Below are 26552 nucleotides of genomic sequence, written 5' to 3'. Positions count from 1 at the left end.
AACATTTGGCTCAGATTGCTTTTTGGTGATTACAGCTTGTCAGAAAATATTGTTTGCATCCTAGAGGAAATATTATATTTTAACTTTGTTTTCATTCCAAGAAGTCAAAATATTGATTTTTATATAAATATATATAATACATCTATATCTAAAAATTTTATTCTTCCCATGGTAAAATTCCAAAAGCGTTTTCTGTTTGGACACATGGAAGCAAAAAACTATCGGCACCGTCTGCAGACGTGAAATGTTTTGACATTTTAAAATGTTAGTTTCCAATTGACATTTCAGCATAAAATAGCATTAAAATGGCACTGAGTGAAGCTGTTGATTCAAACCAAAAATTAAATTTCATTGAGGCATTTCAAAACTGAATGTTTTTCTCCATTCTGAACTAGCACTTTGGGAAAAGGAGCATTTATTGCTGAAGAAATACAACATTTCTCCCCAGTTTTTGGTATTAAATAGTCCTGACCCACTTCGCTGTAGGATGGTGGTCACTGCACTGGACCACTTGCAGCTGCCACTTAGGCAGGGATGAGACAGCAAAGAGGGGATTTTTCCATCTAAATGCAGTTCTGGATAAATCACCACATATTCCTTAGCCAGAAATAAAAAAATCCCCAAATAATTCACATCAACAGGAAAAAAACCCCCAAAACTTGCTTTTATTCCCACATTGGTTGATGGCCAACGGCACTGGAGGTGGGATGTGTCTATTCAGCAGGGAGCAGCTGTGTAGGAGATCAGCCAATACCATCTCATCAGAGAGCTGAAAAGCTGCAGCAACCCTCAAAATTACTCTTATTTCTCTCAGTCCTTGCAGCTCCCATTTCATGGGAAACCAGTGGGGGAAAACACGGAGCACTGAAACAGCAGCCATGCCTGGCACAGGCGGCCTGTGGCAAGTTGATTGTGTGGCGTGTTGACTTTCAGTAGTTCCCAATTTATTAATTAACTCAATTTCTTGTTTGCTTTCAGTTAATTGTTTGGCAGGTCATGATTTTGAGCAGGTTTTGGACGTCTTGGAGGATCCTCTGGGGAAAGCAGCCATCGGGGAGGGGAAAGGCAGGGAGGGATTTGCAAGGTGTGGTGGTTTAGGTGTTTCTGGTGTTTAGGTGTTTCCTCTGATGCTGATGGAAAGGTTGGAGGAAGGTGCTCTCCTTTCACTCATCTCTCTTGGAAGTGGTGGGGAAGAGTCTTGTAGTGGATTGTCAGGGTTTGGGTTGGAATGCCCAAAAGGTGGTGGCCATCTGCAGCTGGGGGAGGTGGAAGAAGGTGTTACTCCTTCTCATGGTTCTTCTTTCATCATCCCAATAAAGAAAAACAAACCCCTCCTGTTTTAGAGTTTATCTTTGGGTCCTCAGGTGGTTCCAATCAGCATCTCAAGTGGAAATCCTCACTTTTTTTCCCTGATAAGCTTTTACCCTCTGACTTTTTCTCACAGACTGCTCCTCCTGGAATAGACCTCGCAGCCTCTCTCCACAAGTTAGAACTAAGAAATATTTAATAAAGAGGCAATTTAAGCTTTGGGGGAAATTCCTTATGAAAAATTGCCATTTCCACTGGGTCACACAATGGCTCTTTAGAAAGATCTCAAGTTTGACCAGAATTGATGGCCAAGGCTACAACTGCAGAGTGTGCTTTCCACCCAAATTGCCAAACGAGGTTATAATTAGTCTCTGGGGATTTCTTGCAATATCTGAAATCACTTAATAGTGGCATTTGATTTTTATGGCAGTCTTTAGGCAGTTGGCTTGAGTCCTGCTTCTACACAGGGTAGTCATCAATGCAGGGCTGGGTCTTCTCTGTAGGATCAACATTTTATTCTTTGCCATTGTAGTCATTAACTCAGGGCTGGGTCTTTGAAGGGTTAATGAGTTACCTGCTGCTGTTGTAGTCATCAGTACAGAGCTGGGGCTTCTCTGAAGGGTCAGTGTTACTTGTTGATGTTGTTTAATAACAGCTCAAAATGTGTCAGTAAAGGCTTCATAACCACAGTGGCTGCGGGAAGTAGAGCATCTATTTTCAAATTCTTTCCACGATTTGCCCTTTTCTTGCTTCAAATTTGACTAAAAATAAGGAAATTCTCGAATTGCAATGGAAAGAAAGTACCGCAAAATGATGATCTGGGAACGTCTTAATGTTGAATTTTTGGGCATGAACTTTATGGCTTCCGTTCATTTTCTTTCAGTATTAATCAACATGAATTAGCATGTCAGTGGTGTGGGTTGACACAGCACCTGACAGTCCACAGAGTGAATGCCACATCCATGCTTGCTCTTAAACTGCCAGCTTTCATTCTGATGGAGAAAATCCTGCAAACATGCATCTTTCCACGAGAAACACCAGATTTCCTGGAACTGCGTTTTCCATGGAAGACCTCTGATTTTTATCGATGTGCACCGAGCACGGCCATGGGTACCAAGGGGTACTGATCACATGCAGCTCAAATCTATCACAGCCTTACTGCAGGCTATTAATAGTTTATTAACTCCATTTAAACTCTGCCTTAATGCTCCTGGTGTGACAAGTGTCTCTGCATAGAAATTATTAAGAAAAGACGGTTTTTAATCGAATTATGGAGTGGTGCTGAGACATGTATGCAACCCACACTGTGCCCTGTCTAGCCACGTTTCTACAGATATTCTGTGTATGTTTGCATGCAATATAATATTGATTCTGGGGGGATATGCTCCCTTGCTATGTAGGGATCAAACTATCACTGGAAAAGAAATGCTTCTCGGGAGGTCATTTCCAGCTGAGCCAACCCAAAGCCTGGGGTTTTGCATGAGCAACCAAGAGAGGACTGAATTTTGCAGGGGTGAATATTTGAAGCTGAACGTCTTAGAGAAGCTGGTTAGGGGAAGGCCCTGAATTTTAGAAATCTATTCCCATCACAAGAAAAGAAGAGTTTTTTTGGCCTGTTCCTACCTGTGGGGAGACTCAAAGTTTGAGGAAGGGCGTATGGATGGTGAAAAATTTTGCAGTGCTGGAAGATTTATGCCTCAGAGATGGGAACTTATATTTGCTCTTATTGCTGCTCCCCTCATTTAATCTCAAGCACTCCCTTCCTGCCCAAACACAGAAAAATACTTCTAAAATTCCTTTTCTGCCCCTCTTTTCACTGTGCTGTGATGTTTTTTTGTCTCCTGTTGGTCCCTGCATATGGAGACTCAAGCCGGGACATTAATATTGATGTCGACCTCGGTTGTTAGGAGCTGCATTTCCGAGTGTGCCGGCAGCATATAAATACTATTACGGGGTAATTAGCGAGCCTCATACTGAGGCTGGATTGAGCAGGGCTTGTTGTCCTACTTTTGGGATTGGGCTTTGGGTTTTTTTGTATTGGGCTATTGGGGTTTTGCCCCAAGAAGGAGCCAGAGAAATGGAAATCCCAGCTCAGGAGCACCTGGATGCTCAGTGAAACAGAAAGAAGCGAAACAGAGAGGAAAAAAATGGAAGAAGAAATATCTTCCAAGGCTTTATCTTTTGGAAAACCTCTTGTATTTGAAATACAAAATAATAATTTTTGAGTTTCCTATTAATTTTCTTTCTTTTTTTTTTTTTGTTGTTTCCATCCCTTCTTGCTGGATTTCTAGGTTAGCATTTTCTCTTCCCATGCTGCACTTTAATTTTACTCCTCTGGTGCTATAAAAGTTTGGAAAAGCTTCAGTGTTGCCAAAGGGCAAGTACAACCAGGATTCTCTGGTTGGATGCACCTGAAAAGTGGGTACTCCTTGCATTCCTCACTCTCCAGCCCTTTCTGGATACAGGAAACCCTTTTATTTTATTCTCTCCCCCATTCGCTTCTCCCCAGTAAATGCAAGAAGGGTTTTTCTATCTAAACGGGGATGGGGAGACATCCCCAGGGTCACCAGATCCTTCCCTTTATCCCATAGTGCGGCTTTGATTGAAACACCATGTGAATAATTTAGGGGTGTTTTGCATCTTTTATACCTCTGAACTTCCATTAAAAGGTGTTTTGAGTTGCTGCTGCCGGCAAAATAGTGTCTGAAGGTGAAAAACCCCTCAATTTTACATGAGCTAAAAGGGCTGTGAATGGGGAGTTGGGCTTTGCCTCTGAAGTCAGGTAGGTGTAACGCATGAATTTCAGGAATTAGCATGGGAGGAAAGCAGTGGCTCCCTGCTTTGGGGGGTAAATCACTGCAGCTCGCTGGGCCTCGGGGGATCACTGCAGCTTTTGGCATCGCTGCACCTCACTGCACCCAGGGTTGCAACCCTAGTTTCTTGCCCCGTGTTACTGTCCCCCTTTTTCCTTTTTAATTGCAGCTCAGTTGCTGGCTTTCCCTCAGCATGGGGGCTTTTTGGGTCAATTCATCCCATTTTCAGATCTCCTCATTGGCTGAGGCTTTTAATAGTTTTGCTAGGAGGGGGCACAGCCTCGTTAGTGGCTTGCCAGCGGGAACGTGCCTGTATCCCCCTGCTTATGGATGCTCGCAGAGGACTTTGATGGCACTGAACTGAAAGAGAGGAGGTTTAGAAATCAGGAAGAAATTGTTCCCTGTGAGGGTGCTGAGGCCGTGGCACAGGTTGCCCAGAGAAGCTGTGGCTGCCCCGTCCCTGGAAGAGCCCAAGAACGGGCTGGACAGGGCTCGGAGCAAGCTGGGATAGTGGAAGGTGTCCCTGCTGATCGCAGGGAATTGGAATGAATGATCTTTAAGATCCCTTCCAACCCAGACCATTCCGGGATTCTCTGATTCTCTGACTTTTCCTTTCAGGGCTGACTGCCTCCCAGGGCTGCGTGAGCATCAACATGTGGGCTTGACAGGGTGTCTGTGTCAAGCTGCTGGAAAAGATTTAAAATTCCCAAATAATTTCTTTTCCGCGAAACAAATGAATCTTCAGAAGGGCCTTTCCTCACAGTTGCTAAGCCATTTAATTTATCTGAGTCATTTACAATTTGTGATGGGCCTGTTAATAGCCTGATGTGGGGGATCAACATCACTTAGATGTGCGGGTTGTTTTCTTTCTTTTTTTCCCTTTTTCTTTTTTTTTTGGCCTTTTGGGTTTTAATTTCTTGCTGGATTTGCCCCCAGAGGCACAAAGCTGTTTGGGAAACGTCAGCTCTGTCTCCCCAGCCCCTTTGTCATGCTGGTGCAGCTCGGGCTGAAAGCGCAAACCGCAGCCCACCCATGGGGACGTGCTGCCCTGCTACTACTTAACTGCTTCAAAGTACCTGTCTGTGATATGAAACATGCCATAAAATGAATATATTCCAGATGTCCCAGCAAATTCCCCTTAGCTCCACAATCCACCTGAAGGCAGTCGACACAGCAAGGTTCCTTGGTCCCTGCTGCCTCACTCACTGCTGAAAGGAGCGCAGTGGTGGCTCGTTTGGGGTTGCAGTTTGGGAGGTGGCCATTACCAGACCAGGGTAATGCCCCCGGGTCCTGCTCCGTGCAGCGTGGGGTGAAGACTTCAGCCACTGATGGCCCAGGGGGTGATTGCCCTCTATGGGATTGGGGAAGATGGGGTTTGCATCCTTAAGTTTGGGGGGGTCTTTGTCCTGGAGGGGATTTCTCTCTCCTTGGAAGTTCTCCATTCTTGGGGGATCACCATCCTTGGAGTCTGCAGAATCTCCATCCTCAGGGTTGTGAAGGTACTTGGGTTTTGAGGATCTACGTCATCAGGGTTGGTGGATCCCCATACTCAGGGTTAGGAGCTCTCTCCTTGAACTTTGTGTGTCTCCATCCTTGGGTTTTGGAGATCTCCATTTCCAGGGTTGGGAGATCCCCTTCCTTGTGGCTGGGGGAATTCCCAGCCTTAGGGTTAGGTGGATTCTTCCTTGTGTTTTGTGGAGCTCCATCCCTGAGGCTTGAGCATCTTCACCTTCAGAGTTGGGAGTGTGTCTCCATCTTTGGGATACGGGGATCTTCTTCCTTGGGTTTAGAGGAGAATCTTCGTCCTTGGGGCTGGCAGAGACATCTGGGGTTGGCAGACCTCCATCCTTGAAGGTTCTCCATCTTCAGGGTTGGGCGATCTCCGCCCATGTCTGTCCATGGAGGGAGGACCTCTGTCCTCCCTCCTGGATGAAGCCACGACCCACAACCTCCTCCATACCACAACATGCTCAGGGGCTATGGGGGGTGTCTAGCCAGGCTCACACCCTTGGACAGCTGCTGTTTTGGGATGATTGGAACCTCTGTGAGCAGAGCAGGTTCCCAACCTTCCAGCCAGCTCAGCAAATATGACCTTGATTTATTTAAAAGCTTCAGAGAGAACATGTTGGGGTGTGTGTTTGCTGTTGGATTGGGTATTTCCAGGAGACACAGCCAATAATTTCCTTGGTATGCTCTGTATAGGTCCTGGTTGGCTGGGAGGACCATGGAAAAGCTGGAATAACAACCATGTAGAAGGCAATGAAGTAGGTACGAAAGCTAAAATTACTATTCATCGCTAATACATTGCATGGCACTAATTAATTTTTAAACAGCCTCGCTGGGGACCTCATTGCTAAAACATGATGTTTTCTTCTCTGGAGCTATAACTGTTAACTCCAAACAAAGCAGAAGAAAGTCAGGAAGGATGAGGAACCGCAGGTCCATTAGACTGCATCCGAGTTGCCTGCTCTGATGGCCAAATCTGAGGGCTGCTGTGCCTGGGGGGATGCTCTATTACACCCCTCTGAAGGGATTTTTTTGGGCTGGGGAGTCAAATCCAGCTCCCTGGGAGTGCAGAAGTGTTGTCTGAGCTGCAAGCATGCTGGGAGGAAAGGGAAAACTGTTTTTGATTCTGCTCTCACCTGTCTCGCTTTACCTGAGTGTGGCTTTCCCTGAATATTTTTAACCGTATTTTATTACTGGTCTCTCAGACTGGGGGATTGTTGTCGTTGCACTCACTCACATGTGAGTTATTTAACTCAGTCTTTGTAAGTGTGGAGAAAAGACTTTCCTCAACGTTTTCATTGCTGCTGACATCTAGATCAACACCCAAAGATATTTATTTGACATTTCCCATTTCCAATTAATATCTGAAATATTCCTCCTAAAATGGTCTGAGCTGGTAATGCTTTATCTTCCATTTAATGTTTAATTATTCTTTAATTATTTGGACACTTTTCTCATCACCACTTTGAGTCCACCTATGAATTCCAGCCTTTTGAGTTTCATCATCTCTGGAAGAAGGGAAATTCAGCAAGCTTCTGCTAAGTTTATTTTAAAAAATGTATCAAGTTCAGTAGTTTTACTTACACCTCTCTGTTTACCTTCTTTATTTTAAAATTAGGAAATGTGGTGGCTTGGGGCAAATTTTTTTTCTGTTCTCTGAGTCTGATGGTACAAGGATCTGGCCTGAGCCAGGCTGGGTGTAAAAAATGACAGCTGCACCATTGAAATAGTGGTTTTTTGCTGTTGGAGAGAGGCTTTGCTGTGTGCCAGTAGCAGCCCTGGGGTCACGGAGGGCTGCGACCAAGGGGAGCACAGGACCCCCCCAAATGGGGTGATTTCTGTTTCCATATGGAAAAGGGATGTGGCATCTGGTTTCACTCCCAGCAGCTGGCAGCTTGAAGCCTGTGTTTTGCATGGTGTGGAGTAAAGAGAAAATAAAGTGTCGAATTGTTTGGCATTATCAAGGATTTCTGCTCCCCAGGACTCCTGCATAAAGAGATGGAAATTTTAGCTGCTGGAGCCAAGAAACACACAGAAGTATATGAATTTATTACATTTTATCTCATTCCCTTGCAAACAGCACTGCAAATGTCAAAAGATCATCTATTGTTTCATCGTTTAGAAAGAATTTTTGTTTTCTAGTTGTAATTTCCTTGATGCCTGGCTGTGGGGAAGGAAGAGAAATTGGAGCAGGAGCTGGCAGGGCTGCGGCAGGTTGAACATGCAGGTTTGTCTGGCCATGGAGCTACATGCATTTAAATTTCTCACATCCCAGGTTTTTAATTTAACAAATGTAATTAAGGCTGGGGTAGGTACTCCGATTATTCATTTACTCCAGATGGAAAAAATTAAATTGAATGCAAATTCCGTAATCAGACATGAAGTTGAGGATGTCGGACGTGATGGGGAAGTGTCAGCACATTAATCGGACCGCTTTCCCTAAACAGCACCCAAATCTAAGAGCCAGGGATTATTTGAATAATTGAGGTGGCATTTGATAAGATATCTGATTGCTGATATCTCCTTAAGACGGAGCCCTAATTGTAATTCTCCATCAAGAAGGATTAATGTGTGCAACAGAATGCACTGGGAGTAGTGTGGTGTCAGACTCCCTCCCTTGAGGTTTGGTTTTTTATCAAGGGCTGCCATGCCCAGGGAAGGTGCCAAAGTGATTTATCGCTTCTCCTGTTACTTTATCCATGTGCCAGGAGGTCGTCAGGTAGCACAGCTTGGCACTGGGGATCTGGGCATCCAAGGCTGCCTGAGTCCCACAGCCCCAGAGTTGGGTCTGTATTTTGGAGGTGCCTCCCATGACTGGAGACGGATGCGTCGTTGCATCTTAATGGCCCTTCTTCGTGTCTTCAGGGCACAGTTAGACCCCCTTTTTCTCTGGAAAAAGGAGACAAAATGGAGACACTGCCCCAACTTCAGCAGAAGACCATGTTGGAGGACTGTGACCCCATCCATGACCCCAGTTATCCGATGCTCTTGGAAAACTGTTGGGGGTTGATGGACATTGACTCCCAACTCAGTCTTGGCAGGGATAGAGTTTGCAGAGTCTCAGTCTTCTACTGAGACTGCAAACCAGCTGCCACTCACTTGATCCCCTTTCCTCTCCCCTTCTCCTGGAGAAGAGAACTGGAGGCACAAAAGGCAAAGATCATCATCAAAAAGATGGGTTGAGATAAGAATAATTTACTGGAAACAGGAAAGAGAGAAGAAAACAAACAGTAACAGCAAGAATGTTAATAACAACAGTGTACCAAAAAAGAGAGTGATTCACATATAAAAATGCTCACCTTGCAGCTAGAGCTGCTCCCTTCGGCTGGGAAGAGAGTCCCTTTCCTGCCCTTCCCCCCAAAATGATGTGAAGTGGTGTAGAATAACCAGGTCCTGGCCCTGACCCCTCCCAGCAACTGCAAAAATTAACCCTCTCGTGGCTCGAACCAGGACAGGTACCAAGAGGAGTTTCCACTCAATCTGGCAGCAGACACTCGGTCATAATCATAGAAATATTTTCTTTTGGAGTCTGTTTCACTGCCAGTGCCATTGGCTACTCTTAAAACCAGGCATGGAAGGGTGGGAAGAGAGGGGTGGGCTTTCCTCCTTGAATCCCACACCCTGAGTGAGATTAGAAAGGATTTAAATTGCTGAAATGACAATTAAAAAAAAATACTGATATATCCATGTTGAAGATCCAGTCTTGTAAACAAATCATCATCGTGGTCTTTCCTTCTTCCTTCCTCTATCTAGCAGCAAATGAAAAAAAGAAAAGGGAAAAAGATGAAAGAGGGCAAAGGAAGAAAGCTTGAAAGAGTTTGCTGACGGGTTTTTTTGGTCTATTTGAGAGCTTGAATATTTTGAAACAAACTGTAAATGGAAATTCTTCCCTGTGAGGGTGGGGAGGCCCTGGCACAGGGTGCCCAGAGAAGCTGTGGCTGCCCCTGGATCCCTGGCAGTGCCCAAGGCCAGGCTGGACGGGGCTTGGAGCAACCTGGGATAGTGGGAGGTGTCCCTGCCCATGGCAGGGAGTTGGAACAAGATGAGTTTTAAGGTCTCTTCCAACCCAAACCATTCTGGGATTCTCTGATTCTGTGTAATAAAAAACCCCCATGTGTTGGGGAGAAAATAATCCTTAGCCCTTCTGCAGTCAGTGGTTTGCCCAGCAGTGATGAGGATATATTATATTTTTCCTGTCTCTAAAGTAAAATGAAATGCAGAGATTTTTCATTTTTTCTCTTTGTCCTACAATCCCACTTCCTTCTGTGGCCATGTGCCAGTGGCCACCCTGGGTGGATTGGGTGCACGGAGTGATTTTAGCCAAGCTCTGGACAGTGCATTCACAACCAGAAAGGTGTTATTTCCCCTCAAAAAAAAAAAACCCAAACCCCAAAAACCACTAAACCCCCCCCAACCAACCAAACAAACTCCCAACTTAAATCACTTGAGATAAGTTGGGTGTTATCTTAAGGTTGCAAATTGCTTGTTTGCTTCTCCAGCTGGAGCTGTTAATTCAGAACAATTAACACACCGTTTAAAACCCAGACAAAGCATATGGAGGCAGTCCTTGGGAAAAGAGCCTGTTTGGGATGGAGTGCCTCAACGTGAAATAGGAAGGATAACTCCAGTTTGTTTTTCCTCTGAGATTCTGGCAGGTGTTGTGGGAAATGACACAAAGACCAGGGAGTTTAGCCCCCCCAAACCCCAGCTGGGTGCTAGGTTGAGTGATGCTCAAAGCAAGAGCCAACTGGGTCAATAGAGCCAAGAAGAAATAAAGTGTTCTTAGGATGAATTTACCACTGAGACAGTGCCTTCACCCTCCTGTTCATCCTTCAAATATTTCTTCTTGATGAAGAAATAATGAATCCTAGAGTCAATCCTAAAATAATGCCTATATTTTTTTATTAGCCCCTTTGCAATGCTATGAAACACCTCCCTGGCTCCATCCTTTAGGCCTTTTGCAGCAGCATTTTGGACACCTGCCATTTATTTTCTCAGGTTCCCTTTTGATTTTTGATGCAGGTGAAGAACAAAAGCCTAAATCTGGAAAGCAACCCCTCAATACAGCAGTTCCACCTTCTTAAAATACTGATGTGAGCTCAACCTGCTTAAAATGTCCCTGGGTCAAGGAGCAAGGAGGTGAGCTCATTGCTTTTCCACAAGGACATAAACCACTGTTAGAATTTTATGGGATGCTGTAGAAAATACTGCAGCAGTTGTTGCATTGTTGCAGCCCAGTGGTGGCTTTTACAGGATGACCCATCCTTTCTTCCACCCTTGCCTCCATGTGTCCATGTATCTTTTCACCACGTATGTTCATCCATGACTCTGTGTGTCCATACATCCTTGCATCCATGAATCCATGCATCCTTGCATCCATCCACCCGTCATTTTTGGCCATATACTTCTGACCACAATTGCACACAAATTTTATTAAGGGCAGCCGAGAATCTTTTTTTTTTTCATGTGAAAAAAATCCAAGTATTTTCCTCCGAAACTTTACAGGAATTGGCATGGCTGAACGTGCAGCAGCTTTTTCCATCCCCTACAAATGATGGGAAAATATGCTTTTCCATCCCAAAGTTGGCACTAGGATTCTGGGGTTGGGGACCCCTGTAACATGGGCCCCCCAAAGCCTTCATCTGCCTGAGCTGTGAAAGCCAAGCAGGTCATCTCTAAGAGCTTTTTCTGCAAACCCTTTCCTGTTATTCCCCCATCCGAGGATGGATGTAGGCAGCATCGGCAAATCTGAATAACTAATCAGAGTCCTCATTAACCCCCCACTGAGATGCTCAAACATTCACTTTGCTGTTTGTGAAGCAGGATAAAAAAAAAAAAAAAAGGGAAAAGGGAAAAAACCGTACAAGCCACCCTGCATTAAAATTGATGTGTTATTAATCCCACTGTTCCAGACCTCATGGGTACCGAATTTTCCTCCGTCTCGCCCGAGGCCGAACAGTATGGTGCTGCTTCTGCAGGGCACTTTGCCTTTCCATTATTTATCAGCACAGTGGAGAGAGGCTGCTTTTGTTCCCTGGATCCAGATGTGTTCACATGTGCTTGTCTGGGGTGGGGATGTCCAGTATTTCTCTCCATGCCCTGTTTGGATAATGTGAGTCACCTACAGCAGGGCTCCACCAATACCTGTCTCTCCCAACTGTGTTTTGCCTCAAAGCAGCTTTGCTTTTGCACAAATACAAAAATATTTGGGTGTGTGGGCACATCTCAAATCTTTCACTCTCTCAGAGAAAGGGTGGGGTTTGTGCATCACCAGTTTTTCTTCTGAAATGAAAATACTGTATTCCTCTTTGCCCCTTTGAGCATCCCCAACACTTGGCCGCAGCCCTTACCCAGATGCTGGAGATGCTACAGAAATTGCACTGTGTGGGGAAAACCCCAACACACCAAAGGTTTTTGTCACAAAAGTCCTCATTGCAGATGGCAGCAGGTGTTGCAAAGGTATATCACGATCATCCCTTGGAGCTCCTTAAAGGGTTAACTGAAATTTGAGCTTTGATTTCTGCGTTTGTACTGTTTTTCACACCTACAGGGTTTTTCTTTGGTTATCCCCACGGGTGTGGAGTTTGGGGCCAGTAGAGCTTGCTGCTGGGCATAGTGTGAGGTATAAAAATAATTCAATAAAACTCAGCATTATTGGGGATTTCACTGTTTGTGGTTTCCCCCTAAGTCAGAGGAGCTGGCATTAAATTTATTAAAACATGGTAGTCACAATTAAACAGCATTGACATGATGAGGTTGGAAGCATTGTGGCCCGCTCACATTGGAAGAAACAAAGTGACTTGCTGGGAAGAGCCTTCTTGCTTTAAAATCCTACACTTTGTGCAAAAATCCTGAATTTTGTTTTGCTAAATGTCAGCTTTATTAGCATTCCCTTACACTTCATTAAATCTTTATTAACAAGGATGCCCTTGGCTTTTTGCACCCAGGGTACAGGCTGCCATCCCAGGATACTGGGCTCCCCTCTCTGCTGTTGGATGCTATTCAGGTCGACTAGATCAGGATTTAGGGCATTTGGGGGGATTGATGACTTGTCAGAAATGGTGTCTCATTCATGACCCTCGGGCAGCTGCTGAATTACAACCATGAGCGCCTGGGACACCATGGATCTTGCTGCCTCGCATTGCCTGTGGTGGAGCATCTTGAAGGAGGCATCTCCTCCATTCCCTTTCGCATCGGGAGGACTTCAAAGGCCTTTGCTAAACTTCAAAGGATGCCTTTTGAAGTTGCTAAAAGTGTGTGCCAGCTCAAAAAGACTCCTTTCTCTCTCTGCAAGGGTGTTCAGGGAGATGTCCCTGGTGGGGTTGGCTCTTGGTGTTCTTCATGATGGGGACAAAAGTGGCATCATTTCTGCAGAAGTTGCAAATGTTTTTGTCCTACATGCATGCAGCATCCAAGACCTCAGGCCTGACCACGTCCAAGGATGAAAATCAGTCTGCCAGTCTATCAGAGCACTTTTAAGTGACAGAGCCTTATTTCTGCCTCTTTTCCCCCAGTCCTCACGTTTTGTTCACACAGCAAGCCCAGATGACAAAAGTCTTTCCTGTGTGATAAAAAAAAGTCTTTATAGGGATGAAGGACTGGTGCAAAACGAGCTTTTTCATCATTATGCCAGGACAAATCCAATGAAAATCAAATCCCAGGTTCACTACAGGTATTTGGCATCAGCCCATTCATGTTCCTCTGAGGCATGAGCATAAATTCTTTACCAGAAATAACCATTAATATTTCACCTGCTGTTGTGGTGGAAGAGTTCTGGACTCAGGCCCTTCTGAGCACTTAGTGTAACCCAGATTAGGTCTCTCAATCTCTCAGCAGGACCTGCACTGGCCTGAGAAGTCAAGAAGTACCTTTCACCAAGTTTTCCACGGTTGGAGGTTTCTGCCGTGTTTTGCCCCGAGATGACCCCGTTCTTTCCATATCTCTCCTTGGGCAATGACCTTAGGCCAGGTTTCCAGAAATGGCACTTCCTATGCGAGCTTCCCCATGTAACTCTCTTGGACCCATGTTCCTGGCTGAGATGATGAATGCCTGCTGTGAAGGCCCAGAACTGCAGGTGGTGTTACTGCCTGGGGTTTGGGGTGGAATTAAAACCAGGGGAAACAGTTCTCATGGATCTCCTATCTGGCCTCACCACACGAGCCGTAGCTCTCTGCTGGTGATGCATCCCTGAGGTGTGTCGTGGGGATCTGAGGAGCGCTCTGGAGGTGCAGGTATCTCAGATGGGTATTGGGCATCTCTGGAGCTCCTTGGAGGTGGTGTGCAACTGGAGGTGCATGTATCAGAGGTGCATTCAAATCAGCAGTTCAGCACATGGAGGTGTACATACACGTGTCTGTGTTAGGCACAGATCAGCAATCCGAGGGGCTCTGGAACAGGTTACACGTATCAGGGGAGGTATATTGGATGTGTATTGAAATCTGAGCAGCTCTCTGGAGGCGACACATATCATGGGACATCTATCAGAGCTCTGAGGAGCTCCCTGAAGATGATGTGTGCCTTGTCAGATGATTGTCTGAGATTTGAGGAGCTCCAGCCTGGTGCCATGTGTCAGAGCTGTGTATGTCAGGTGTGCCTTGGTGAGGGGCTGTCGAGGGTTGGTTTGTATCGAGGTGATACATCAGTGCTAGACTGGAGATTGGAGGAGCTTGGCAGAGGTTGTGTGTATCGAGGGGCATATATTGGACTATATATATATAATATAAGGGATTTATATTGGAGATCTGAGGAGCTCTCTACCAGGAGATATATATCAAGGTAGATATATCAGACATATATTGGAGATCTCGGGTGATGTTTATAGACACACAGGTAATATCTGGAGGTGATGTATGTAGAGGGACGTTCATCAGAGATGGATATTGAAGATCCGAGGGGCTCACTAGGGGTGATATATATGGAGAGATGTGGTGAATTTTATCTCTTGTATTCCTTTTTTTGCAGTCAAACACAGAACACCCCTGTGTCGGTGGCTGTGCTGGTCCTTGCTCAGCCCATCTTCGTTTTTCCACTGAAACTGCTGAGATGGGCCTAGAAATCCCAGTCCCATAAAGGCCAGATTCTTGGTAGTTGTAAAATCATCTCTACCATATGGATGGACTTCTCCTTTTTAAACCGTGTCTGGGAGCTCCCCCATTTCTGGTAGTGGCTGTTCCCCAGTTCTCTCTGTCTGAGCCCAAGTATAAAAACACATTTACACACAAGCAAGGATTGTAATTAACCCGGGAAATGGCAACATGAAATGGGGGCACAGCCAACAGCAGTGCTGTTTCATTCCTTTTTCTCTTTTCTCTCCTTTTCAGACCCAGATTGTACCAGTAACCCTCAGTGTGATCCCCTGACGAGCTTTTGCCACCGACCAGGAGTCGAAAAGGACGGGCCAGGACTACGTTGACCTCCATCCTCTGTGGACAGACCAACCACAAGCACACCTGCGTTTTCTGGACATATCTCGGTTCGACCTCTAAAAATCTCATTTATTTTTTCTTGTTTTCTGGAGGTGTTCAAACCTGCTGGGGAAAAACCCTGATCTAGCTCAGACATCAGTCCTGCTTTCATCTCCAGGGGATATTCCCACCTCCATTTTCCTTGGTTCCTTCTATTTTCACCATCATCCTTCAAAACAAGTGCATTAAGAGCAGACTTGCCCACCATGGCTTCACTGGCACTGCCAGAATACCTTTCCTAGTGCAGACCTTCATCCTTTGCTTAATATTTCACTTTCTCATTTCTTCATTTTCTCTCAGTATTCAAATATTTCATGTTTGCTTTCCCAGGTTGTGATCCCTACCCAGTTTTCGGGGCAGTGGGAGGACACTTCCAGGGCAGTGGCTCCCTGAGCACCCCCTAACAGTAAGGCTGCTTTGCTTTATATTAATTAAGCAATTATAGATATTAATTGTGCAATTATGTGCGTTAATTGAGCAGGATGTGGCGAGTCATGACCTTGGAGTGGCTCTATTTGGAGGAATTTCTGCTGTTTTCTGTTGCATTTAAATTGTATCAACCCTTCCCTAAATGCAGTGAGCATTTCAGGAGAGAATTACACTTTTTCTTTTTTTAAGAAATCAGTCTGTGCAGAGAGTCTTGTTTTAAAGCTCAAGTGTTGATAACATATTGTTAAGAGCCCTACAAGGCATAAGCAGCCTGGAGGAAAACACAGATATATTTTTGTGAAAATACTCTGAAATATGGGCAAAATTTTGGCACAGCCGGCAGAAGGGTGCAGAGAAATGGTCACCAACTAAAAATAAACAAAATGCAGAGCTTAAAATAAGATGTACATGAAACCAAGGGTTTCACAGTCCTTTAGTCAACCCCGATCACTAAAATTAGGGCTTGACAGAGTGACAAATGTACTCGATCCGTGCCAAAACCAGGGCACCCGGCCGGTGACGCAGAAAATGAAACCCTGTTGGCTACAACTTCCCTCCTGTAGGAACAAAGAGAAGTCTTTGGTCACTGAAAATGGGAGTGGCACCTTCAATTTGTGTAAATATTCTGCAAAAGTGCCTGGTTTCTTCTTAAACTGATTACATTAGGGTGGGGGCTTCTCAGGGAAAAACCCAAAACCTTCATTTGGTCCGTGGCCCAGCAGAGCATCTTTTATTTGAGTCTTTTGTTTTGAGTCTTTCCTCCTCTGAAAGTCCCTTTTAGTAAGAAGCAGCCAATAAGGGGAGGATTATTTCCTCCAGGCTGCCCTTTAAGCCTTGATTCCTGCTGCTGACCTTGCTTCAGCCAAAACAAAAACCACACGATGAAGGAAGTGATGAATATCTCCTCAGTCTGATAAAGGTACAGGTTGGGTTCACTTTGAAATTACTTTTCTGGTGAGTGTGGAGGATGTTGGGGTCACCACAATGACCACTTTGTGGGGGGATCCTCCCTGCCTTGATGCCCTGTTTCCAGTCTGTATTTCAAAGTGAGCTGCCCAGTGCTTGCATGAAAGGACTCAGTACCCTGCCATGTATTTTGTGTGCCTTGGGTTGTTCTCTTTGGAGGAACTGTGGAGAACATGAGCATGTGTCTGTGGAGGACACAAGTGCAACCTGGCCTGGAAGTATCTCCAGCAAGGAGACCAAACCTGAACTCAGCAAATTGTGCCAGCAAGGTCCAGACACCTTCCTTTAAAGGCACAGAAAGATGTGCTGGTGGGTGTCCACCTGATTACCTTCTGGAACACTGGGCTGGCATCACTCTAAGTGGTTAATGATAGAAATTACCTCTCCTGAAGGCTTCTGAGAAACAACTTGGTTTCCCGTGGCTTTTTCCACTGTGTGCTGGTCTCCCCGATTTCCAGGCACAAAACTGTTTCTGCTCTCCTCCGCCTGAAGCCCCTCTGACCACAAGATGCACTTCCGAGGCCAGGCCATACCTTTTGTCATTGTGCAAAAAAAGTTGTGAAAAAAATTTAGCCTATCTAAACACTTTCCAGTCCTTTTTTGACCCCAATTTCCTCATTGTGTTGAGTTCAGACCAGGCTGAGATTTACTCCCAGCTACTGTAAAAAATTCACTCTGTCCTGGTTGAAGCCAGGATATTGGTGAAGGACTGCAGCTGTCAGTTTGGACTGGAAAAACTTAAATGATGATTAAATTTTTGCAGAGCAGGACAGTTTTTGAGCATGTTCTTCTCAGATACCCATCCTCAAGCAACAGCGCTGGCATCACCTTTGGTCTTGGAACAGAAATTTTGTAGAGTTCACAAATCTTAGAGTTTCCCATCACCTCGTTCACCTCAGACCCACACTTAAACCTCTTCTTCCAGCTCATATCTCCAAAACTCATCAAATTTTTTGCCATCACCTCTTTTGTCCTCCGAGAAGCTCTTTTTAGCCTGGCAGGGACCTTGGGGATGGAGCCTTCAATACCATCTGTCACAGTATCCTCTGCACAAATGTCCAGCCCACAGCTGCATGAGCGTGTTTGAGCAACTGCCTCGGGTCGGGCCCAAAGGGTTCCGGTGGATGAGGTGGCATCAGACTTGCAGCCTGTCACTGGTGGGGCCTCCCCACCTTCGAGGGAGTCAACAGCTCATCCCAGTTTTGTATCGCCTGCGAACTTGCTTAATGTCCCTTCCAGTCCTGCATCCAAGTCATTTATGAAGATGTTGAAGTGCACAGGGTGGAGGACAGAGCCCTGCAGAGAGACCTTGACAAATTAGAGGACTGGGCCATCACCATGAGGTTCAACAAGGGGAAGTACCAGATTCTGCACCTGGGATGGGGCAACCCTGGAAGTACAGACAGACAAAGGAATGAAATGCTGGAAAGCAGCTCTGCAGAAAGGGACCTGGGGGTCCTGGTTGATGGGAAGTTGAATTTGAGTCAGCAGTGCCCTTGCAACCAGGAGGGACATTCTTGTTTTAGGGGACTTCAGGCCCAGCATCACCAGCTGGGTGAGGGAGGAGATTGTCCTGCTCTGCTCTGCTCTGCTCTGCTCTGGGGTGGCCTCACCTGCAGTCCTGTGGGCAGTTTTGGGCACAACAGTGTAAGAACAATATTGGACTGTTAGAGAGCATCCAAGGGAGAGCAACAAACATGGTGAAGGGTCTTGAGGGGAAGCTGCATGAGAACAGCTGAGGGCACTTGGTCTGCTCAGCCTGGAGGAGACGGAGGGGAGACTCATCAGAGTGTTCAACTTCCTTGTGAGGAGAAGAGGAGGGGCAGACACTGATCTCATCTCTGTGGTGCCTGGTGGCAGGACCCAAAGGAATGGCCTGAAGTTGTGTCAGGGGAGGCTTAGGCTGGATATTAGAGAAAGGTTCTTCACCCAGGGTGTGGTTGGGCACTGACCAGGCTCCCCAGGGCAGTGGTCATGGCCCCGAGGCTACCAGGGCTCAAGAAGCATTTGGACAATACTCTCAGATGTGTGGTGTGACTCTTGGGGATGGTGCTGTGCAGGGCCAGAAGCTGGGCTCGATGATCCTTGTGGGTCCGTTCCAACTCAGATTATTCTGTGATTCTGTGACCTTCTCATTGCCAGTGTGGGTTTGAGATTTGGTGTTTGCATGATGGAAATGTGGGTGCTCAGTGATTCCTGACTCATGGAATTAGCAGGTTGCGATGGAGAATGAAGAGCACAAGCCAAGGTTTGAAAGCATAGGGCAAGACTTTAGACTTTGGACATAAATTTTCCAGAGGTAGTTGCTCTCAGAGAAGAACAGTTGGAAAATTCTTCTGCTCCCTATTTTTTACAAGGGAACCAGAAATTTTTGTTGGGCATTTCATGCCCAGCAAGAGGAAGTTTCTGCATTTTTGGGGTTCCTCAGCTACACTTCACTTCAAAGCTTTTTGATTTGCTGAAAAAAATCACAACTTGCTCTTTTGGGAACTTTTCTTGGGCAGAGGGCTGGGTTGCACAAAATTCAAGTATTGTCAGGTTACTTTGAAGAAGCTTCTTTGATGTTTCCCTGTGCCAGTTTGTTTTGGAAGGTGCTTTAATGGTCTTCCCCTATAAAAATAACACTTTAAAAGGTACGTAGGTATCTCAGCTCTCCACTTAAAAAAATGAGCAAAGTTGTTTAATGCTGCCGTTCAAGGTACATTAACCTTGTCTACTAAAGCTCTGACTGGCTCTTGCAGGTTTTATTCTCATGTTTATGTTGCAGAGATATCCCTGGAGCCTTTCAGAGATGGGTATCTTTGGAGAGGAGAGAAATATTTAGCAGTAATTGTTGTTCTCATCAGAAATCCACTGAAGCAGCTCCATCCTTTCTATGGAGCTGAAGTTGGGAGGAGGATTGGGAAATATTAAATCAATAAATACAAATAACAAATACATGCAAATATTCAACAACAACAAAAAATTACATACCTAGATGAAAATATGAAATAAATAAATGCTCCTTTTCCTGGTGCTCAGGGGCCCATCCAGTGACATTCCAAACCAGTGTTTGGCAAGAGTTTTGTTTGGCATTGTCCAACACGGTGTTTCCCTCTCCCTTTCATCCCAGTGCTTATGTATTGACCAACTGCTTTTTTAGGAGAAAAATAGAAAAGGGATTTGCTCTGGTCTGGAGTTTATTCTACAGAAATATCAAATCACTACCTGCTTTAACCCTTGCTTGTAGCAGAAAGACTCAATTTCTCCTTTTTTTACCAGGCAATAACTAATAATGGGATGCTGGGAAGGGTACAAAGGTCAGCATTTAGTAAATCCAGTGTCTTGGCTGAGAGCACAAGATGTTCCCAGGGCAAGAAAACCTCCTGGGATTGGATTGAGAAAATTTGGCTACCATATATTCTTAACAAATATTACAACTATTTGGTGGCACATTGGTATCTGTTGCACAAATGTTCCTGGTCTCCCCAGATGAGGTGTTACATGAGCTTATTTGGAAGCAATCTTGAACATGGAGGGATGGCCCAGAATGGGTAATGTCTTGAAAAATTGGATTCTTTTCTGGTTTTGACCATTTAGCAGCATTTGGTTTATTTTTAATAAGCTCAGGGTGGCATAAGGGACTTCCTTTAATAGTATGAAAACCTGGTATTCATCTTTCTGGGTAATGCGTGAATTTTGGTAAAAACAAGCAAAATAGGTGAAGGTTTGTGGATAGAAATGAGACATTCAAGAGGAGAGGGTCACTCTTAATTCGCTTTATGGCCAATCAAGAGTTGGCATCACCCGCCGAGAGTGAGCCTGTCCTGGCGGTTCCGAGTGAGATGTATCGTCCTCTGGAGGACCCTCTCCCTCCCTCCTCTGCTGTATTTCTTCATTTTAACTTAGCTGAATGCATATATCATCAACTTCAGCCTGCACAAGCCCTCTGTGAAGATGGTGACATAAAAAACTCGCAGCTGCTGTGGAGAGAGCGTGACTGACACGGCGGCATTGCAAATCTCACAGCATCCCCGCTTCAGAAAAATCCCCTTTAGAAAAGGCAATCTTCCCTTAATACAGAAAAATGCCTTCTGTGGCTGGAAAAAAACATCCTCAAGTATCTCTAATAATTTTGATGCTTCAGGTGGCGAAGAAGAAATGCCTGAAAAGTTGATTTTCTGATTTCTCGTGTTGAATCCTCTGTTATCAGTTGCATGTATTGCTGTGGGGCAGAAGCTTCTCAGTGAGCTAGAAAAAGTGATCCCCATTTTCCCATTGGTTCAGAAACAAGAATTGTGTTTTACAGATTGAATATTAATATTTTGCTTTGAAAACGGTGATGTAGAGTCCATAAAAGGGATCTTTAATTTTTTTTTAAATTTTTTTTTGCATTCAGCCCTAATTCTAACTAGCCCTAACCATTCTAATATGGGCTTATGGCTGTTTTATTAATCAAGGAGGTCATATGCACCTGGAGGGTGGTGGGTGACTGACAATACTTTGGTTTTTTAAGTGTTTTAAGGCATCAGTGGCCACATGGAAAAAAAACCCCAACTTTTCAACTTAGTCTTTAATTATTTTTGCTTGAAAAAGGATGTAATATATTGCTGGTAAAAACCCCAGCCTATAAATCTGAGAGTCTTTTAGATAGGCACAAGCTCTTTGGGAAATACATTTCCAACGTAATGGCAACATTTCAGTGATAGCTGAAATAATTTTATTTCATAAGGAAATTTAGGATACTTTGATCTCAAGTCGCTGCCAAAATGTGAAGTGCTGCTGCTTCCGGAAATGAAAGAGCTTTTATGGGTTTTATTGCTCACCATTTCTTTCTTCTGTGCAAATCCCGCAGGAGTTGGCTGCAATTCCTGCCCTCCTTGATCTCCAGATCCTCAGAACTCACTCCTCACCCAAGATTTCAACATTACCTTGAGGTGGGCTGGAAGGAGTTGGCAGGGGTTTGGTGATGCTCTGCTCCTTCCCATATCTGGATGCTCATAGTCAAGAGCTCACGCAGACAAATTAATTTCAGGAGTGGGGGAAAGAAAGAAAAGAGAGGGGATTAATGTATAAAATAAAAAATACAAAAAATAAGGAAGGGTTAATGCACATAATAGCAGCTTTCAACCCTTGCCTGTGTTGGCTGCCCATAAATCCATGGGGCTGACAGCTTTGCACTGTTATCCTGAGATTCATGGCTGGGGGCTCCCATGTGAAACACCTGTCCAGCTTTTCCTGTGGGCACCAGACACTTTCCTGGATATTTACGGTGCCTGAGTGCATTTGTTTCCCCCAAGATAAATACACTGCTATTGGCAACAGCTGTCTCCCACTTTTATCCTCTTTTTTTTATTTTTCCCCCCACATTTGGCTGTGAGTCCTGTTCTCCAAATCAACACCCATAAACCTCAATGAACGGCTCGATTTGAGCAGCTTAGATATTTTTCAGCAATTAAATGGGGCTCTGGGCTGCCACCTTCTGGGAATAGACTCACCCAAAAAGCTCACACCCCACAGTAAATTGCCACGTGCTGGTTGTAGGATTGCTCCTGGCAGGAACAATAGATGCCAAGCAGGGTATTTTTACCAAAATAGCAAGTGTCTTTTTTTTTTAGCTTCCCAGATGTCCAGACTGTCACAGTGCTAAATTCTGCTTTTCCCCAGCTGCAACAGTTTCTGGTGGGGAGGTTTTTCCCTTGGTGTTACCCCCCGAGGACACGGATATTTGTGTGCCTGCAGCTGCAAGCTGAGTTTTGACATTGGACATCAAAGATTTTAAGCTGTGAGTTCACTCAGGAGCAGATAATTTTGCCTCCTGCTATTTTGCTGTTGGGAGGAAAAAGATGAAAAGCATCATTTTAATCCCATAAATGCAATATCCTCGCTGCTAGAGGTCTGTGTCATGCAAGAACCCTGATCTACCTTCACAATGCACAGGATTTTGGGTGTGATTTCTTAGTACTCAGTTCATGGGTTATCCATATTTGTGCAAAGTATAAGAAAGAATAACCTCATTTTTTCATGCAAAATAAAGAAGAGTTGTTGATGCTCATCCCGTGCATGCAGCGCTTGGCTTTCCATTTGGATACGGTGCATTTGTGAACTCAGTGCCTGGAAAAGCCTGAAGCCTCCAGGAGATCAGGATATTGCACCTCTTCCCCCAAATAACCATGGACCTCATAGAGAGGACTCTGTACATTTTTCCCAAAGATTCCCAGATGTGCCTCGTTTTGGACTGAGCTCATCTGTGCCCCCATTCCTCTTCCTTGCACCTTCCTGCCTGTCACCATTTCCTGGTGAAAGCCATGGTGACTCTGCTTTTTGGTTACTGACTCTGTTTTTTGGTTATATTCCCTCACAATGTCAGGGGACTTTACATAACTTTCTGCATTTCTTCATGGGATGGTGCCATGGATGAGAAGCCAGTGGGAAAGCCAGTGCATCCATGGGCTTCACAACAGGGACGTCTCTTGGAGAGATGTCATCCCTTACAAAAAGGAGGCATGGCAAGAAGAAATGCACTTTTAGAGAGCCCAGGAAGATTTCCTGGTGACTTCATGAGTTGGCCCAAAACAGAGCTCTGAGCCATAGAAAGGGCAGGACAGAGTTTTTAAAAGAATTTAGCCGAGATTATTGGCTTTTCTTCTGAAGCAACCACAGAGCTGCAGTGAAATAGTGGGAGAGGAGGTATTTTCAGCCCAAGAATTGCTTTTGGGTCACATCTGCCACTGGGTCTATCGTTGGGGACTTCTCCCAGCCAAGTGCTCCACTACAGATTTGTCCCTTCCTGGTGCCCCTCTTTTTTCTCCATCTCCTTTGGACCTGAAGATACAAAAAAAATCAGTTTGTTTTCCTGCCAGAGAACTCGGCATTTTCGGAAAGCAGCAACTTCCAGAGAGGTTGAGGCTGGCATGAGGGCTGTCTCCTTGGTTTATGGGGTGTGCAAAATCCAGGTTTGTTCCCTGGTTCAAATCAAACAAGAGTTTCCACATTTCTGAGCATTCAATCGCCGTGGGATCAGTGACCTCAACACAGGAGTCAGCTGGGTTGGACAGCACAACACAGGAGTTTAAGATGTTGGTGAATCCCCACACTGGATTCTCGATGTCCCTTCTGAGCTGAGCGTGCAGTGCTTGAGGATGCGACTGTGTGGTGGCCAAAGGCAAAGAGACACATCGTTTTGGGAGGGTTTAGTGTATAATTGAAGGAAATGGCAAGTTTTGCATTTATGATTCATCTTTCTGCTTCCAAAAAAGAGGAATAACTGGAAGGGGGTTGGAAATCCCCATTTAGGCACCGTGGTTAGGCATGAGGGGTGGAAAGAAAATGCCCTGGGTGCACCAGGGTTCACAAGGGAGAAAATATAATGAGTCTCACTGATGGCAGCCATCATCTCCAAGAGCTCTCCCTTTGCCTGGCTGCTGTCCAGTGAAGATCTCCCTGCCAGTGGCCTGCTGCTTCTCTTCACCCTGATGCATTTCTTACCCAAAATCACAAATCACAAAAAATCATCAAAGCATGGTAAGGGTGATCAAATCACCTTGAGTTTCTTCCAGGGGCTGTGTGGGTAGAGCTCAGTGCTTGTGTGAGGAATGTCACCTCTTCTTTCTGCCTTTCTTTTTCTTCCCTTTCTGTGGGATTTTTCTGGGGGGAGAGATCCCTTGTAATCCAGCAGCTTCGTTCTCCTGCCCGCAGGTTCTCGATGTGACTCCCAAGCAGGATGCACCATGTCTCCCCGGCACCAGCTTTGACGATGATGGCCACCCAGACAGTGCCTCCTCCTCCCTACCAAGACACCCCACAGGTGAGTGTCCTCCAGACCCCTCGGGACCCCCAACTCCTTCATTCACTTCTTTGATTTCCTAAATAATGGCCATGACGAAGTATTTCACCCCAGAGCGTTCATCTCAGAGACTGGCAAAATTAAAACCCTTCCTGTCAGTCTCCAAGACTGAAAGGTTTTGGGTAAAACTATGTTTTTTTTCCCCTTTTTGTCTTATTTTGGGGTCTTTGGGTCTTCTTGGAGAGCTGACATGGTGGCATGATTGCAACCAGCAGGTTAATTAGCTGGAAAGATGAAACATTTGACTGAACCAGGGCAGGTTTAGTCATAGGAATGGCCTTTGATTTATTTCAATGGCATTTTTTAATAACTTGTGGCAGGGGAGAAAAAAGATTTCATCTCCAGTGGTGCTCTAAGTGGTCAAATAACTTTTCCAAGCATCGTTATGGAGTCAAGTTATTATAAGAAGAGGAGTTTGTCCAAGAGAAACTGTTCTGGAGCACCCCAGTGGGCTGGACCTGGGAGTTGAGGATGGATTTTGGAGGTGGTCCTGCACCTTGAAGCCCATCCCAAGATTTTTTAGGGGTAAATTTGTATCACGTTTCTGCTCTTCCAGCTACAATGACTGAACAGGGGTGATCTGTATTGGCACTGAGCCAGCTCCATGTTCAAAGCAGCTTTTTTTTTTCAGTTCATACGGAAGATTTCACGTTTTTCCCCATTTGCTGCATCTCTCATCTGCAAAAGCAGAAAAATCTCCCCTCACCACCAAAAAAAAACCCCACAAAAAACCCCAAACCCCCAAGCCTGCCCTCCGCAAGCTAAAATAAATAAATTGACTTTTCCCCCCCCTTGAAGCCGCCCGTGTCTCCTTTCTACTCATTTCCTTTGGTGGGAAAAGGTCACTTCTCACAAACGACACCTCGGTGGGGCTTTTATGGCTCCTCCAACTTCTGTGTCATCATTTACTCGCTTCGCTGCTCTGCTTCGAGTAGGGCTTTTTTTTCCAAATTTTTTTTCCCTTTCTTGCTTCCGCAGCGGGGAGCTGCACCACGCTTTAGTCCTAATGGGCAATTTAAGGGACTTCTAAAATAGCCGACATTTGCTGTAGCATCCTTTGGAGACATCCCCTCTACCTTCCCCACCCCTGTCCCTTATCTGCCCCCTCTTCTAATACTTTGAATTTTGGGGACCCTCAGGAGCATTGCTGACCAAATCCTGCCTTTTTTACCTTATCAAGGGGGTTGCTCAAGCATTTCTCTTTCTGTTTAGTGGGTTTGGAGGGAAAGCTGCAGCCAAGAATTGATTTTTTTTTTTGGGCTCGTCTGTGACTGCTGTGAACTTTTCACCCGAAGATTTGGGATTTCTAGGGTTTGGAAAAGCAAATTACACAAATTTCTTCTCCCCAAAGATGGGGAAGAAATGGAGGGGACTGGTGATAAGCGAAAATATTATTGATTATCAGAGATACAATGAGCTCCTCCTCATCAAGGGAACCACTTTGGGGAGAAGAGTGCTAAAAAAAAGGGATTTGGGGAGCTTTGCATTCGGGTTTTACAGCAGAGGCTGTGCAAGCTGTCAGCCTCACTGTCAGAAACATGCAAAAAAAAGCAAAAATTATGGGAAAAGTTGCCTTTTGGAAGGAAAAAATGCTTCATTCATCACTGGAATCTGTTACAGGAGTGTAACGTGGAGCATCTTTTACACCAAGCTTGGCTGCACTCCTTAAGTACTCTACCTGTTGAAAATTAGTCTCCATAAAAGCCAGTTTCCTGTAATGAATTAAAGCAAAAAGCTGAGGAAGAGTCTTCAGCCATTTCATTGGCAAAAAGAGGTTGTTTTAAAAATAGGTATTTTTAGCACCAAAAGTGGTGAAAGCAGCTTTGCCCTACCAAAAAATGCTCCTTAGGTGGTCACAACAGGGCCAAAAATAGGGAGGAAGGGAGAATTATTTGTTTATTTATTTATTTACTTATTTTAAAAACATTTAAGAAAAAGTGTTGCTAAAAAATTGGGTGGAGATGTTAATTTTTCATAAATTTCACCCCGGAAAATGATAAGAAGCATCTTCCCCCTCCCCCCAGGTGGTTACAATAGGGACAAAAATGACAAATAAATAAATAAATAACTTACTCTATAAATACATATTGAAAAAAAATTAAAGATTGAATGGAGAAGTTGATTTTTTATAATTTGCAACACAGAAAGCGATAAAAGTATCTTTCCTCCTCTCCTCCTCCCCCTAAAATGTGCTTTCTAGGTGGTTGTAACAGGGACAAAAATAAAAATTTACTAACGTAG

At 44.9% G+C, this 26552-nt stretch overlaps 1 protein-coding gene across 5 annotated transcripts in view; it reads left to right on the top strand.

Annotated features, from left to right (window-relative positions):
- Positions 1–6294: 6294 nt before the first annotated feature.
- Positions 6295–26552, top strand: part of PKNOX2 (PBX/knotted 1 homeobox 2) — a 46081-nt gene continuing 25823 nt past the window's right edge. The window contains exons 1-6 of one of the 5 annotated variants that reach the window (XM_042034095.1): positions 6306–6385; positions 7770–7854; positions 10650–10766; positions 14948–15099; positions 15422–15497; positions 24164–24272. In XM_042034095.1, coding sequence (XP_041890029.1) covers positions 24189–24272 — 84 coding nt within the window. In that variant the 5' untranslated portion in view covers positions 6306–6385; positions 7770–7854; positions 10650–10766; ... (1 more) ...; positions 15422–15497; positions 24164–24188. Of the gene's footprint in view, positions 6390–7769; positions 7855–10649; positions 10767–14947; positions 15100–15421; positions 15498–24163; positions 24273–26552 lie in introns of all 5 variants that reach the window. The other 4 variants (XM_042034097.1, XM_042034096.1, XM_042034094.1 and 1 more) reach the window with 4 other exon arrangements.

The sequence above is a fragment of the Corvus kubaryi genome, unplaced genomic scaffold (assembly GCF_017639235.1).
Source record: "Corvus kubaryi isolate FWS band 111438036 unplaced genomic scaffold, C.kubaryi_AGA036_p1.0 37367, whole genome shotgun sequence".
NCBI classification, from domain to species: Eukaryota; Metazoa; Chordata; class Aves; order Passeriformes; family Corvidae; genus Corvus; species Corvus kubaryi.
This window is presented reverse-complemented; position numbering and strand designations above follow the sequence as displayed.